At 50.6% G+C, this 15,492-nt stretch overlaps 1 protein-coding gene across 2 annotated transcripts in view; it reads left to right on the top strand.

The window, feature by feature from the left end:
* The window catches only part of TTC7A (tetratricopeptide repeat domain 7A), a 116,335-nt gene that overhangs the window by 10,814 nt on the left and 90,029 nt on the right, over positions 1 to 15,492 (top strand). The window contains exons 2-3 of one of the 2 annotated variants that reach the window (XM_078056608.1): positions 3,115 to 3,283; positions 4,827 to 4,884. In XM_078056608.1, coding sequence (XP_077912734.1) covers positions 3,182 to 3,283; positions 4,827 to 4,884 — 160 coding nt within the window. In that variant the 5' untranslated portion in view covers positions 3,115 to 3,181. The remainder of the gene's footprint in view (positions 1 to 3,114; positions 3,284 to 4,826; positions 4,885 to 15,492) is intronic. The other variant, XM_036121655.2, reaches the window with a different exon arrangement.

Raw genomic sequence — 15,492 nt, 5'->3', positions numbered from 1 at the left:
AGGAATGGTGAGAAATTAGGTTATAGAGGTACTTTGGGGCCAGTGAGCGGGGACTGAAATACCAGGCCAAGAAGTGTGGGGCTTTTTTTGTGGGGGAAGTGTACTGGGAGTTTAAGGATATTGCCTTCAGACTCCTCAGCAGGGATTATTGTAGCTCTGGGAGGTTTTGTATTGCATTAAATAAACTAGCTGTTTGACCTGGAGCATGTCCCCTGACCTCTTGGGCCCTCCAGTTCCTCATCTGCCAGTCAAAAGCTTGATTAATGGGTCCCAAGCTTCCCCTCCCCCTACAAAGCCCCTTTTAACTTTGTTTCTTTTCCAGACTCCATTAACTATTTAAAAATTGCTTTTACAGTAAGATGACTCAGGCTTATTGTTAACAAGTCATTAAATAAACGAGCAGTTTGACTAATAAATAAAAGTTCTTGTTTGCCACCCCCATGCCCACCCCCATCCCCAGAGTTGAGCGCTGGTCACCATTTGGTGTGTGTCCTATGCGCCTTTCTCTGTGCATTAACGAACACACATGCACACATATTGGGCTTTCTTTTCTTACTAGAGTCATAGGATCCATATTTGACAAGAACTTTCACTTGGAGCTTTCCCCATGCCAATACTTCATTCTTTGGATTGGCTGAATAGCATCCACATGTATTATCAGGAAAATCATTTGTATGTCAAATCACATTTCTGGAGAACAAATTTTACTCTGCTTTATTAATCAAAGACATACACAGGCACCAATAGCACTCAGATAGTCACGGTTATCCAGGCCAAAGCCAAAAACTTGATGTTGATTAGGCACGATAAAATATTAAAAGTAGTTTGTGGGATTCTCTGTTTTAGCCTGAAGGCCAGGGTGTGGCTGGGGGACGGTCTTTCCTGGCAGCAGATGAAGCCCCAGCTGGAGTGCTGAGTATCCTGAGTAGCTCTGATGAGTTGGGGGGAGAGGTGCGCAAGGTGCATTAAATAAACTAGCTGTTTGACCTGGAGCATGTCCCCTGATATCTTGGGCCCTCCAGTTCCTCATCTGCCAATCAAAAGGGCTGGACTTGATTAATGGGTCCCAAGCTTCCTAGAAGCCTCCCTGAGTACCAGGGGACTCCTCCTGCTGCTGAACTCCTATAATGCGTCTGCCAAGTGGACCCATTCAGGGAAGCTCTTTAAGTAGTGTAAATTTAGCATATGAAGCACTCACATTGTCCTTAATTTTTCCCCAGCTTGGTGGAAGCTCTGTTGTGAGCTGCCATTGGTCCAGCAGGAACCACCACGAGCTACACCCTGTCATCACACCCTGAAGTGTGTCCTTCTGAGCTCAGCTGCCCTTCTCCACATTTACAGTGGAGCAGGATAATAATGTCAATGACTCATGCCCTGTATTTATCTAACTCCTTTCTAAAGAAAAGTTCAAAGCTCTTTTCTGGACTTGCATTACTCTGATGCTCTTGGCATTGCTGTGATGGGAGGTGAGGGGTGGGTATCACGGTCTCGCTCTCACCAATGGTGAAAATGAGCCCGAGCAGTGAGAAAATGGGCCTGTGGCTTGAAACCAATATGGGGAACAGCAGAATCTTTGCCCAGCTACGGAAGACCATGGGCCACAAGGTTCTGGGAATGCATAATTTGTGGCCCTGGTGGAGGGAGTAGGTGGTCTATTTGGGGACACTAGCAAATGCACTTGAAAAATTCAGCCTTGGAGAGTTAACCAATAGTCGGAGCAGGTCAGGCCTACAGAGGCTGAGTGGGTCCACTTGGCAGATGCATTATAGGAGTTCAGCAGCAGAAGGAATCCCCTGGTACTCAGGGAGGCTTCTAGGAAGTGGTGGGCCTGAGCAAGCTCCCAAAGGATGGAAGAGGATCTGGATAGACCTAGGGGAAGGGGGAGACTGTTCCAGACAGGGAGCTATGTGAGCAAAGGCAAGGGAAAAATGTGTATTTACAATGACTAAAACACCAGTGCAAAGGAGAATTTGGCTTTGGTGTGTTCCATATCTCTTGGTTGGCTTCTGAGAGGGCAGTAGGTAGTTGGGAGTAGTGGAGGCTTTCCCTGGGACTACAGGTCCCCCAAACTCCAATCTCCCCAAAGGGAAAAAGGGGTGGCACCTTCCTACTGGTGACAGAGGCTTGGGTTGGGGGCCAGCCTGCATCTCCAAGAAGCTTTGTGGACAGAACTGCTGGTGGGTGATGGGGGCCCTGCCCAGAGCCCAGCCCAAAGGGGCGATGGGTCAGCTGAGCACAGAGATAGAGGCAGAGGGCTAGAGAAGTGGTCACGGCAAGCGGGAGATCTTGGAGCAAGGCTGGATGCATGTCCAGGGGCAGGACTTTGGGACAGGGCCGACCAGACTTCCTGGGGCCCAAGGGAGGCCCCAAGAGTCTTTGTATGGAGTGAAGATTGGGGCATAAGCAGCAGTGGAGAAAGAGAGGGAAGAAAACAGGTTTGAATTCAGGCACTTAATTCTGCACTTGAGATGAGGACAGTGGCCCAGCAGGCCTTGGCTCTCCTGCCATCCTGTCCCTCTGCTGATGGGGCCATTCTCCTCACACAGGTCCTGCTGTTGCGGCTGGGGCTTCAGCTGCTGGCCCCTTACTGCATGGACTCTTTCCACGGCCTTTCACCTCACTGTATATTTGTACAGCTATGCACGTAAAGACAAACCCCCAGTTATGTGAGCTTCAGGCCCCACAACATTTGGCTGGGTCCCTGACCCCCGACTCGTGTTGAGAACCAATGCCTGAGTTCCTGAGCACCAGACTGGGGCCGACGCCTCTGGGGCTTCAGGAGAGAGAACACCGAGCCCAGTCTGCAAGCTGCCTGGAGTCTGGTTGGGGGCATAAGACACACACAAACACACACACACACACACACACACACAACGATTAGGCACTCACATAAGAAGTTCAGTGAGAGCCGTAGTGTAGGCCACAGACTGCAGGTATGGAGAACAGGGAGATGTCACACGTGCTTGAGGGCCAGGGAGGGCTTCCCGGAGGAGGGGCTCTGGCAAGTCAGCATGGCTCCATGGGAGGAGGCAGGTGTTCTTCCCAGGTTATGGGGTGGGGGTGGGGCAGGGGCTTCCAGGCAGGAGCCTGCTAATGGGTTTGTTGTCCTTGCAGCCACAGTACCTGCGTGAGGCCATGCTGATCCAGGGCAAGCTGCACTACGTGGAGGGCTCGTACCGAGATGCCATCAGCATGTATGCGCGGGCCGGGATTGATGACATGTCCATGGACAACAAGCCACTGTATCAGATGCGGCTGCTGGCAGAGGCCTTTGTCATCAAAGGTAGGTGTGGGCCCGGCTGGGGCCCCGGAGAGCGCCAGCCCTGGCTCCCCACCACCATGTTGAGCTCCTTGCACTCTGACCCCCTGTGCCAGGAGCAGGTAGCAGCCGTAGGGGTGTAGACGCCATGTTGGCAGTTGGCCTGCAGGGCTGGTGTCCAAGATCCGTAACCCCTAGTAGCACTCGGGCGCTGACCCACCGGGTGGACCCAGCGGCGACCAGGCACGCCAGTGCATGCCGGCCGACGGCAGCCGCCAGGCCAGATGACAGAGGACTCAGGTTCTCACCTTGGCTCTGTCAAGAACCAGTCACCCAACTGCACATCCTTGGGCAAGTTACCGCTTTACCTTTCCTGGCCTCAGTTGCCTTATGTGTGAAACAGAGTTGTAATACCTGCCCTCACAGGGTTACCACAACCAAGAGGCTGGGTCACAAGGTTGAGAAAGACTTAAACAGTGGGCCATCCCATTGTCCAGTGGTGCCGGTGACTGCCACTGGCTGCCTGTCAGGTGCTTGATGGTATAGAGCGGCCTGTCCCTCCTCAGGTATTTGTGGGCACCTGTGGGTGGCCTCCAGGGATGGGCAGGTCAGAACCAGTTCCCAGAGTGAAGGGTGTTCTGGTGAGGCCCGAGGCACACAGGGTCAGTGATGCAGAAATTTCATAATGGGGCTGTGGGTGGTGGCTCACTTGGGACACTATTTAGTGCCATTGAACTGACCCCGAAGGGGTTACATGTTAGTAAAACCCTGACCCCAGACCTTGTGCTTCAGGCTCCTCCTTCCCCAGACCTGTGCCCTAAGGGCTGGCCCTTGGTGGCAGTAAGGTGTCCCAGGAGCCCCTCTGCCCAGATTGTTGTCAGGAGTCTTAGATGTTTGGTCATTTCCTTATTTCAGCACCACCCAGTCCCCAGAGAAAAGTCTAGACATGCTTACGGCCATAGGGGGATTGGGTGTCTGAGATGGTAGAGTGTCACCTTCTCTGTTATAGGTAGGGACATTCTCTCCATCTTACACGTGGGGAAACTAAGGCCTAGAGAGGATACATACCTTGTCCAGAGTTGCCCAGAGATTTGGGGTGGAACCAGGATTGGAACCTCCCCTCTGTCTCCTTAGGATCCCAGGGGATTGACTGACATCTGTGCAGGGCACGGCCTCCTTTGACCCTGGCTCTTGCTTGAGGGCTGTGTGTCCACCCCGGGTCCCATTCCCTTTGGAGAGACTGTTCACATCATCCCAGGAAGTCTGCCGAGATTGTCACCCTGGACAGACGCAGCACCAGCATGTGGGAGGGCAGGTGGCCATGTGGGATGATCCAGTATGTGGGTTCTTCTCCCTTTGCTCTCTCATCCCTTTTTCTGTGCCCCAGCATAGGCCAGTCATGGGGCTCTGCTTCATTTAGCATTTGGGTCTTTTGGGCCTCTTGAAAAACCACTCTGCCATGGACTCCCCAAACCTAACACCCTTCTGTGGGGCCCTTTCCAGCACTTTTTCCTGTAGACTTGGCTCTACCTACTGCTCCCTGTTTCCTGCTCTCTACTCTTTCCAGCACGCCTCCAGCTTCTTGGGGGAACACAGTCCTGGTGGTCAGAGGTCCTGCAGGGGAGGTAAGGAGCCAAGAGCCACCCGTGTGGGCTGCTTGGTCATGGCCTGTGCTAGCTCCCCGCCTCTCACTGACTGCTCGTGGCCCCCCACTTGCCTGCCTCCTCTCTGCTTGTCCTCCCTGTCCTGTTGCAGTGACTACGCCCTGCCGCTTGGCATGCTGAGTTTTACCTGACCCTGTCTGTGCTTGCGATCGTGCATGTGGCCTCCAGGGTGTGCATGATGCTGATTTTCCTGGGTTTGGGGGGACCTAGTGGGTTTTCCCATGCAGAGAGTAGGGGATGGGGATGGCGGGTCATGGGGTTGTCTTAATCTGCTGGGCTGCCATAACAAAATACCACAGACGGGGTGGCTGCAAGAGCGGAGATTTATTTCTCAGAGTTCTGGAGGCTGGGAAGTCCAAGATCAAGGTCCCAGCAGGTTCAGGGAGGGCTCTCTGCGTGGGCTGCACATGGCCACCTTCTCGCTGTGCCCTCACATGGCCCTTCCTCCATCTCTCTCTGTCCTCTTCTTATAAAGCCACTAATCCCTTCACCCTCATGACCTCATCTAACCCTGATTACCTCCGGAAGGCACTACCTCCAGACGCCGTCACATTGGGGGTTAGGGCTTCGTATGACGTGTGAGCTTGGTGGGGAGACGCAAACATTCAGTCCATCGAGAGGATGGTGGTGGCAGGAGGCCGCAGAATTCACAGAATAATAATAGTTACGAATAATCCCTCACTCCATGCCAGGTACGCCCTATCCTCACTGAATCCAGCCAGTAACCCTGAGTAGGTGTTCTTTTCATTCCCTTGTTACAGACAAGGAGTTACGGTTGACGAGGTGAAGGGACTCATGGATTTCACTGGAAATGGCAGAGCTGGGATTTGAACCTGGGCAGCCAGAACTCGTAGATACCCCCTGGGAAGGCTGCTCAGAATCCTGGACTGAGGGCGCTCATAGAAGCAGTCTAGGCCAATCTCTCCTGTTACAGACGTGGAAGCCGAGGCTGATGGAAGTGGAGCGACTTACCGAGGACAGCAGTCGGCTTGTGCTTGAACTAGAATGCTCCACCGGAGGCAGCCTCGCAGCTTCAGGCTCTGTCCATCTCCAGGCGGCCGCCCCCAGGAGCCTGCTGGGCCAAGCCATTACACCACGGCTCCTTTACCATTTTGTGCTGGGTTCTGCTTCGTGGCTCCACCTTGGTACCATCCAGTGGGGCAGAGGGTTTTCTGGGCACACCTGGCTGGAGGAGGGAGGATGGGGCCATGTGTCATGGGGGAGCCTGAGCAGGCCAGGCCCAGAGGCTCAGTGGGGCACGTGTATGGGTGTCTCCAGCGTGGAGCTCCTGTTTGTTAAGGGAGTCAGGAGCAGGCTCGGGGCCCAAAAGACATAAAAATACACGCAACTCACCCACTTTCCCCTTCATGGCAGAAGGACCCGTGTCCTTCTGAGGCATCACTCACAAGGACTAGGCCTTCCTCTGAAGTCAGGAGGACGTGGATTAGACCAGAAGATGCTTTCTGATTCCCAGGCAGGGCCCTAAGCACCGACGGAGGTACTTGAGAGAAGGGGCACTTGCAGCAGTCTTGAGTTTCTCTCGTCTGGAATGCAGAAACGGTACCTGAGTCTGTGTGTGTATTGCATGGGGCTTCCATGACCCTCCAGCTTCCGTAAGGGGTTTCATCCTCATCTCTACTCTATGAGGTGGGACGCAGTTGTTATTCCCACTGTATGGGTGAAGAAACTGAGGCTTGTCCAAGATCGTGCAGCCTGTAAGTAGCAGAGCTTAGATTGATGGCCAGGTGGTTGTCTCTTTCACGCTTGTGTCCTACCTGTGACACAGGAGCCCCCCCGGGGAGCAGATTACAGTTACCACTGAGATGGGTCCACGCAGACAAGGAGAGTACGGGTGGTGCAGGAGCCCCGACAGAGGAGAGGTTCCCGGCAGTTCCTGCAGAACCCAGCGGCCAGCCAGGAGGGACGATGCGTCTGGGCACTGTCCTTCTGTCCCTGAGGGTGGCCCACAAGGGGGCCTACCTGGGCCTTGGTTAGATGGGGGGCTTCAGCATCTCCTGGCCTCCATTAGCCCTGGGTTGACTAGGAGCCGCAGCCCCAGTGAAGCCTTGTACCACTGTCCCCTGGGTCTGCTTAGCGTGGAAGCAGCCCGGGGCAGTGGTGTTGCTGCGCGAGTTGGTCAGAAAACTTCCTTTTCGGGGTCGCCATCAGTCGCTGTGGACTGGAGTGGCAAGTCTGCTCTCCCACCCTGTTCCCCAGGCCCTGCAGCGATCCCCTTGTGACTTCTGCCAGCCCCTATTTTATTTTTAAGATTTATTTGAGAGAGAGAGAGAGAGCAAGAGTGAGCACGGGGTGGGGGGAGAGGCAGAGGGAGGGGGCGAGAGAAACTCCAGTAGACTCCATGCTGAGCGCGCAGCCTGACTCGGGGCTCAGTCTCATGACCCTGACATCACGACCTGAGGCGAAACTGTGAGTGAGACGCTTAACCCACTGCGCCACCCAGGCACCCCGGTAGATACCTACTTTTCATGGTGTTGCCCCACCGCCATCTTGATTTGTTTGGGGGGAACATCTTCCATTTACTTTGTATTAAAAAGCAATCAAGACTAATTCAGTTTCGAGGCCCTTCTCAGAAGATCTGTGTGCCTCCCTTGTGAAGCCCTTGGCAGGGCCTGCTTGTTTGATTCTGCGTGCTCCTGGCTGCCGGGCCTGTCTCCCCACTGAGCCTGCTTGTTTGGTTCTGCGTGCTCCTGGCTGCCGGGCCTGTCTCCCCACTGAACTGGAAGCCCTTGGGGGACAGGTGGTCCTTTCTTCTGCACCCCCAATCTTCTCTCCCTCTTCTCCCTTCCTGGAGCATCCATGCTCCAGCTGAATGAGGTCTGCTCCTGGTGTCCAACGTGATCTACAGAGTTCTGCCCCTTTTCCTTTTCTTGAGCCTCCGCTCATGCCCAGCAGGCCCCTTCTTTATTCACTGTGCACGGAGATAGCCCTAACACTCCCTGTAGGCACAATCCAGGTGCCTACTCTACCTGCAGGCTTCCCTCCACCAGCAGCCTATAGCATTCTCTTCCTCCTTCAAGCTCATTTGGACCTTGACCCAGTCTCCCCAGTTCGGTCAGTATGTTCCTCCTGCCAGGTGTCTGGCCTCTGGTCGTAGTACCCCTCACAGTCCCTGACCCATGTCTTCCTGGAGAAAGTAAAATCTGCCCCCAGTTGTTGATTCAGCCTGCACCTGCCAGGGATGCACAGAGGAACAGTTAGGGTCCCTTCCCCTGAGGGAGTGGCATCAGGTGAGCAAAGTCTGCTGCTGCTGTGATGTGGCTCTGGGAGAAGCAGCTGCTCTGGAGGAGGAGCTAAGCACGAGGTAGCTATGGCCAGCCTGATGAGTCACAAGCTCTAACTGGTGCCACTCTTTCCTGTCCAGTCCCTGAACAGACCGGTCATGGTGTCAGTGGAGTCTACCATTTGGAAAAATCAGGAAATGGAAACACCCCAGGGGTGGCTAGTCTGTAGCTTATTTCTATAAATAGAAATAAGCTGGGGTCAGGGCAGTGAACTTCCTGCTGGCCATGGTGCCCCAGCCACGGGGCTGCCCCCACTTCTGTTCTGTGGCATTTGCAAAGTCCCCTCTGGGGCTGCAGCTTCCTAGCAGCCCACTTCCAAATGGGGGTAACATGTCTGGGATCGCCTTAAGAGTTGAGTGGTTGGAGGCCTTGTTTTCCAGGTTTGGGGTCGGTCTGGCTCTAATGTTCTCCAGAACAACCTAGTAATAAGCCTTTGGACATTTAGCATCAGATCATCTCCGTGGTTAAGAAACTAGTGCCAGAGGTTTTACTGACACAAAACCGTTGGCTGTAGATCCGGACCTAGAGGTTTCTGTCTCTGCAGCAGGCCTCAGAGCCCCTCTCAGGCCCCAGCCCTCAGTTTAGTGGGCTGGGCTGGGGGGTGCTCATACCTCTTGCCCGCAAGCTGCATTTGGCTCTGTAGTAGCATGGGGTCCTTGTGAGATCATGGGGGATCAGGCCTTTCCCAGGCCCCAGCCTTAGCTCTCGATAGGATCTGGTCTTCCTGTCTCCTCTGGCACTACCTTCAGCAGGAGCAGAGAATTTCCAACCCTGGGGTGCCAGGGTAGCTCAGTCCGTTAAGCGTCCACTCTTATAACAGTCAGGTCTTGATCTTAGGGTTGTGAGTTCAAGCCCTGTGTTGGACTCCATGCTGGGCGTGGAGCCTACTTAAAAAAAAAAAAAAAGGGAATTTCCAACCCTGATTATCTGACTTGACCCTCAGCCAGCTCTGATTGTTGTCCACAACCAAAACAGGCCCCTTAACAAAGCTGCATTGTCCAGAGGGATTGCCAGGAGTGAAGCTTGCCCTTTTTTTTTTGTAGTCTTTACTGTGGACCCTAAGAAGTATCCAGCACAGGCTAGTATCCTGAAATGTTCTACCAGATGCCCTAAGCTCCAGTCTTCACCTCAAGACAAAATAGGCTGCATTTCAACAGGCACTGCTGCTGCTGTGTATCTAGAATTCCAGTTTCTTAGTTGAGAGATGGTAAATCCTCAGTCATATCTGACCTTAACTCAGCCAGTCTTGCACTTCAGCAATTATCCCCTCTGACATCATACTTCTGGGGATCAGTTTCCATATAATCAGACTTAGGGTTATAATGACAAAAATGCAACTCCAACTAGCTGGAAAAGCAACAACAAAAAGGAGGGAGGCACTGGAAATGTATGCACCCATGTAAGTAGAAAGTCAAGGCAGGTAGTTGGGCATCAGGCATAGCTGGATCCAGGCGCTCCTTGTGTTGATGTCTTTCTCAACAGCTCCAGGTTTACATGGTTCAGCACATAGCACTTAGAACTGCAGGAGGAGAGAGTGTCTCATTGACATGGCTTGGTCTCATCTAGGTTTCTGGGTTGGTGCCAGTGGTGGGATTTCTCCACCTGAATCTTATGGACTGAGTTGGAAGAATGGTTCCTCAAAGGAAAATCAGGGTGCTGTTACCAAAGTAGGTGAAAGGTATGGAGGGCAGAATCCCAGAGCTCAGGGAGCACCGACTCACCTCAAGTTACACCAGTAGTGACCAGGTCAGGATTTGAACTCCGGCTGTCTGTGACTCCAGCATTTGGGGCCATCCCTGATGCCCAAAAAGTACTTGTTGGATTGAACCACTCTGTCGCAGAGAGGGAAGTGAATGAGCCCTAGCTAGTTGTGGAGCTTTTCTAGGTTAGCTTGGAGGTGAACCTGAACTTAAGGAGGAATCATCTGCAGATGAGTAGAAGAGGTGCCTTTCAGGTAAAGGAAGAGTCCAAAGAGAAGGTCCAGGAGAAATGGAGGTGACTTATTGAGAGGTGGGGTGTGATCACACCTTCTTAGAGCAAAGGGGGTGGCGGGTGTGGGACTGACTGGGAAATGAGGGGGCATTGAGAGCCTTGCAGTAAAGCTCAGGGTGAGGGTGCCTGGGTGGCTCAGTCGGTTAAGCATCTGCCTTCGGCTCAGGTCATGATCCCAGGATCCTGGGATCAAGCCCCGCATCCGGCTCCTTGCTCAGCAGAGAGCCTGCTTCTCCCTCTCCCTCTGCTGCTCCCCCTGCTTGTGTTCCCTCTCTCTCTGTCAAATAAATAAATAAAATCTTTAAAAAAAAAATAAAGCTCAGAGTGTCTCTTTGCTGGTATTCTAGAACTTTGGCCCTAGGTAGCCATTCTTTGATGGGCAGGCAGGAGCTTCAGGGCCAGTGCTGTCGACATCTCAAGCTCACCCGCTCAGCCCCCCAAGCCGCGCTATCACTGTCCACCTCTCGGAGGGCTGTTCCGTGGCAAAGGGCTGCCTCTTCCCTTGGGCCTGTGTCACTTCCGTTTCTCTGGCACTAGCTCTGTGTGGTGACATGTAGGGAGGAATGACCCTCCATTTCTCCAGCCATGAGTCCTGCCCTTCTTCCCCTCTCGCTCACAGCCCAGCACCAGGGAGGCCGCAGACCACCCTCTGGACAGGCTTGCCTGCCAGCTGACAGGTAGAACACGGGCCTGGCTGTGGAGAAAAATGGCCTCGGTTCTCCCCAAATACCACAGCTAGCTGTTAAGTGGTGAAGGTGCTGTGGAAAGTAAAAATGTAAAAAAAAAAAACCACAAAAAAAACCAAAACAAAACCCCCAAACCATTTAGCAACCATGAGAATTGACGATCCACTAAATTCTCTTTTCCTCAGTCCTCGAGTTTTTGTTTTTGTTTTTCTGTTCTCTTTCGGTTAGTGCAACCCCAGGCTATTCTGCTCTCACCTGGGAGCTTGTGGCTTATTGAAACTTTGAAAATAAAGACACCAGGCTGCTCCTAGGGCAGGACATAGTCGCATATTTTGTTGGGGGGGGGGGCAGTTTAGTCCTGGTATGGCAGGAATTAGCTGTTGATTTTGGCTTCCTTTGCAAAGGGGGCGTGGGTCGCTGGCCTTGTGGGGAGGCGGGACAGCACTCTTGGTACGGCTGCCCTGCCCCCACACTGCAGTCCTGGGAGCGAGGGCCTGGCCTCCAGAGGGAGAGAAACAAGTGGAGGGGAATGCTGTTGGGGCATCTTAGAAGGGGTTAGGTGTGTTCTTTGTGTGTGCACCTGGCCTTTGCTGAGTGCCTTCCTGGTCTGGGGGCGTGGAGTGCAGTCAGGCTTTGAGGGGTGCATTTGAGTTACCAGTACCGACATGAGGGCCTGTCCCCTTGCAGGGTGGACGGCTATAACTCAGCCATCAGATAACGCATGTGAAAGGTGGGCTACCAGGGGCTGGCCAGAAGTCCAACGTTTGGGAACCCCTGGGGGTACTGCGGGTAGGGGGAGACCCAGACATTGTTGAAGCCAGAAGACCTGGATCTAGTGTGGACTCTGGCACTTCTAACTGAGGGGTGTTGGAAGGAATCTCTCCTCCTCGAATTAGAGGTTTCATTTGTCATTCCAGGGAAGGACCAAATCCCTTCCAGAGAGGTCATTATGAGCCTCACTTAACATTCTCTGAGAGCATGTGTTCTAATCTATATAGTATCACCAAATTTCAATTTCACGGTCCCCCATGAGTTGGGCATTGATAGTAATCCCATTTTGTGTTTCACGAAACCGAGACTTAGGGCTTCTATAAACATTTTGGGTATATCCTTCCAGTCTTTTTTCCTGTAGGTTTATATGTGGTTTTTTATAAACAAAAATAAGTTCATACAATCATATTTTATAATGTTTTCTAAAGTGACTATTTTATGAGCCATTTTCCAATACATGTCTACATCACTGTTTAAAGCTTCATAGTATCACATTGTAAGACTCTTTTTGTAATTTAGCAAACTTGTCCCGTTATTGGACCTGTAGGTTAAATCTCATCTTTTTGCTATTATAAACAGTGCTGCCATAGATATCTTTGAAACTAAATTTTTGCATGTGTCATTAATTTTTTTAGTGATAAATTCCTAGAAGTAGAGTTACTGGATCAAAGCATATGTACTTTTTGGAGACTGGCACATGGAATCAAATTGTCCACTTTCCCTTTTTTTTTTCCATTTTTTTAAATTGGTAAAATATACAGATACATAAAAAGATGCTCAACATCACTGATCATCAGGGAAATGCAAATCAAAACCACGTTGAAATAGCACCTCATGCCAGTCAGAATGGCTAAAATCAACAACACAAGAACCAACAGGTGTTGGCAAGGATGTGGTGAAGAAGGAACCTTCTTACACTATGGGTGGGAATGCAAACTGGTGGAAAAACAGTATGGAAAACAGTATGGAGGTTAAAACTTAAAAACAGAGGGCGCCTGGGTGGCTCAGTCAGTTAAGCGTCTGCCTTCGGCTCAGGTCATGATCCCAGGGTCCTGGGATTGAGTCCCGCATCAGGCTCCTGGCTCTGCGGGGAGCCTGCTTCTCCCTCTCCCCACTTGTGCCCTCTCTCACTATCTCTGTCTCTCTCTCTCAAATAAATAAATAAAATCTAAAAAAAAATAAAATAAAAAAGTTAAAAACAGAATTACCCTATGATCCAGTAATTGCACTACTGGGTGTTTACTCGGAAGATACAAAAACACTAATTCAAAGGGATATATATACCCCTATATTTATAGCAACATTATTTATGATAGCCAAGATATGGAGCAACCCAAGTGCCCATTGATTGATGAATAGATAAAGAAGATGTGGTATATAGGTACAATGGAATGTTAGCCATAAAAAAGAATGAAATCTTGCTCTTTGCAACAACATGGGTGGAGCTAGAGAGTATAATGCTAAGCAAAATAAGTCTGAGAAAGACAAATACCATATGCTTGCACTCATGTAGAATTTAAGAAACAAACAAAAAAGAATGAGTAAAGGGAAAAAAAAAAAAGAGAGACAAACCAAGAAACAGACTCTTAACTATAGAGAACAAACTGATGGTTACCAGAGGGGAGTGGGGGCGGCGGGGCTGGGGGAAACAGGTGATGGGGAATAAGGAGTATTTGTCGTGATGAGCACCGGGTGATGTATGGAAGTGTTGAATCACTGTATTGTACACCTGAAACTAATATAACCCTGTAGGTTAAGACTGTAGGTTAAAACATTGGTAAAATAGATATAACATAAATTAAGTATCTTAACTAATTTTTAAAGATTTTATCTTTAATTGTGGTCAAAACATGTAATATAAGATTCACTATCTTGACCACTTCTAAGTGTACATACAATTCAGTACTGTTACAAACATTCACATTGTGCAGCCAGTCTCCAGAACTCTTTATGTTGCAAAACCCCAACTCTGTATGCACTGAACATCTCCCCATTTGCCCTTCTCTGCAGCCCCTGGCAACTGCTGTTCTCCTTTCTGTCTCCATGAATTGGCTACTTTAGGTTCTACATACAAGTGGAATCATATACTATTTGTCTTTTGGTGACTGGCCTATTTCACTTAGCATAATGGCCTTAAGGTTTATCTATGTGGCATATGGTAGGATTTCCTTCTTAGGCATGTATCACATTTTCGTTATCCATTCATCCCATCAGTGTACTCTTGGGATGTTTCTACCTTTAGCCTGTTGTGACTAATGCTGCATGCACATGGGTGTACAAATACCTCCTTGAGACACTCCTTACAGTTCTTTTGGGTCTACACCCAGAAGCAGAGTTGCTGGACTCATAAGGTAATTCTGTTTGTAATTTTTTGAGGAACTGTCACTGTTTGCCACAGCAGCTGTACCATTTTGTGTTCCCACAGTGCCCTGCTTCTGAGTGTGATTTATAAGGGTTCTTCCCTACCTGGCATGAGGCTTCTTCCCTGAGGGCTGAAGCAATAACTTGCATTTCTTCCTCTCCCTCCCCTCAGCCCAGGTACCTAAGTCTGGGCTTAGCCTTCTGTGGGTACCTTGTGCCCTTGGACCTACTGGATAGGAGGGAGGGAGGGGTCCACCCAGCTGGAAAGTTCCATTGCAGAGGAAATGTTGTGCTCTCCACCTCTGCATCTAGGGCCCAGGGCTCCAAGGGTGGGGCTTCTTGGAAAAATGCCCATCTGTGATGTGATGAGTCATCTTAGCCTGAAGAGGCAGGGACCCGCCAGGGTGTTGAGCCCAGGGCTAAACCAGATCAGCTTGCCTCCAAACCAAAAGTTCCGACTTAATGAAAAGGCAAGCACTGTTCTTGAAAGGGGCCCTCCCTTGGCTTGTAGAGCTGGGCGTTTTCACAGAAAGGCCCCTTTGCCAATGGGACTCGAGAGGCAGTACCCTGGGCTTCCTGGCAGCCCCTGGCTTCCTGCCCACTCACAGGGCTGTGTGACAACCACTGGGGTCCTTTGAGGGCCAGGCTCAGGAGCAGCCCGTCTCATCTTGGATCTAGTGTTGTGGTTTGGCCACTGGTGCAGAAACGCTCACAGGGCAGAGGGTAAAGGGACCCAAGGGCTAGAGTGGGTTTCCCATCAGATATTTGTGGACAGGAAAATGGATCTTCGTGGGAGTCAAAAAGCAAATGTAAGGTCAAGAAGCCCCTTTTTATGGGCAGAACTGGATGCCTAGACTGTGTCCCTCATTAGGAAAAGCCATTGCCAGCTCCAGGAAGCTTTTTGGTTGTATGTGTATTGGAGATTATTTCACAGAGGACCCCCTTAGTGACCATAGCTCTTGTACTTCAATCTTTCAATTCTCTGCTCTCACAATTGCTTCCTTCAGAGAAAGCATCCTATCCATTATTTTTGATCAATGTTCATACAGTGAGGTACATTGATCTTAGGTGTATAATTTGGTGAGTTGGACAGGTGTAAATACCCATGTGACCAGTACCCCACTAAAGACAAAGAATATTGCCATCACGCCAGAAGTTTCCTGCAGGCCCTTTTCCAGTTGGTTCTCACTCTACCCCCATCCTCAGCCCCCCGGCAATGATTGGTGATTGGTTTGTTTCTATTGCTACAGATTATATTGCCTTTTTTTGAATGTCATGTAACTGAAATCCTATAGCGTGGACTTTTTTGATATCTGGCTTCTGCACAATCTGATTTCTTGGAGATTCATCCATGTTGTATGTATATCAAGAGTTTGTCCTTTAGTTTATGTCTGAGTGGTGTTCCATTGTATAAATATGCCACAGTTTGTTTATAAATTCAGCAAAACATTTTGTAA

This window comes from Halichoerus grypus, chromosome 10 (assembly GCF_964656455.1).
Source record: "Halichoerus grypus chromosome 10, mHalGry1.hap1.1, whole genome shotgun sequence".
NCBI lineage: Eukaryota > Metazoa > Chordata > Mammalia > Carnivora > Phocidae > Halichoerus > Halichoerus grypus.
Note: the sequence above shows the minus strand (reverse complement) of the source record. Positions and strands in the feature narration are given on the sequence as shown.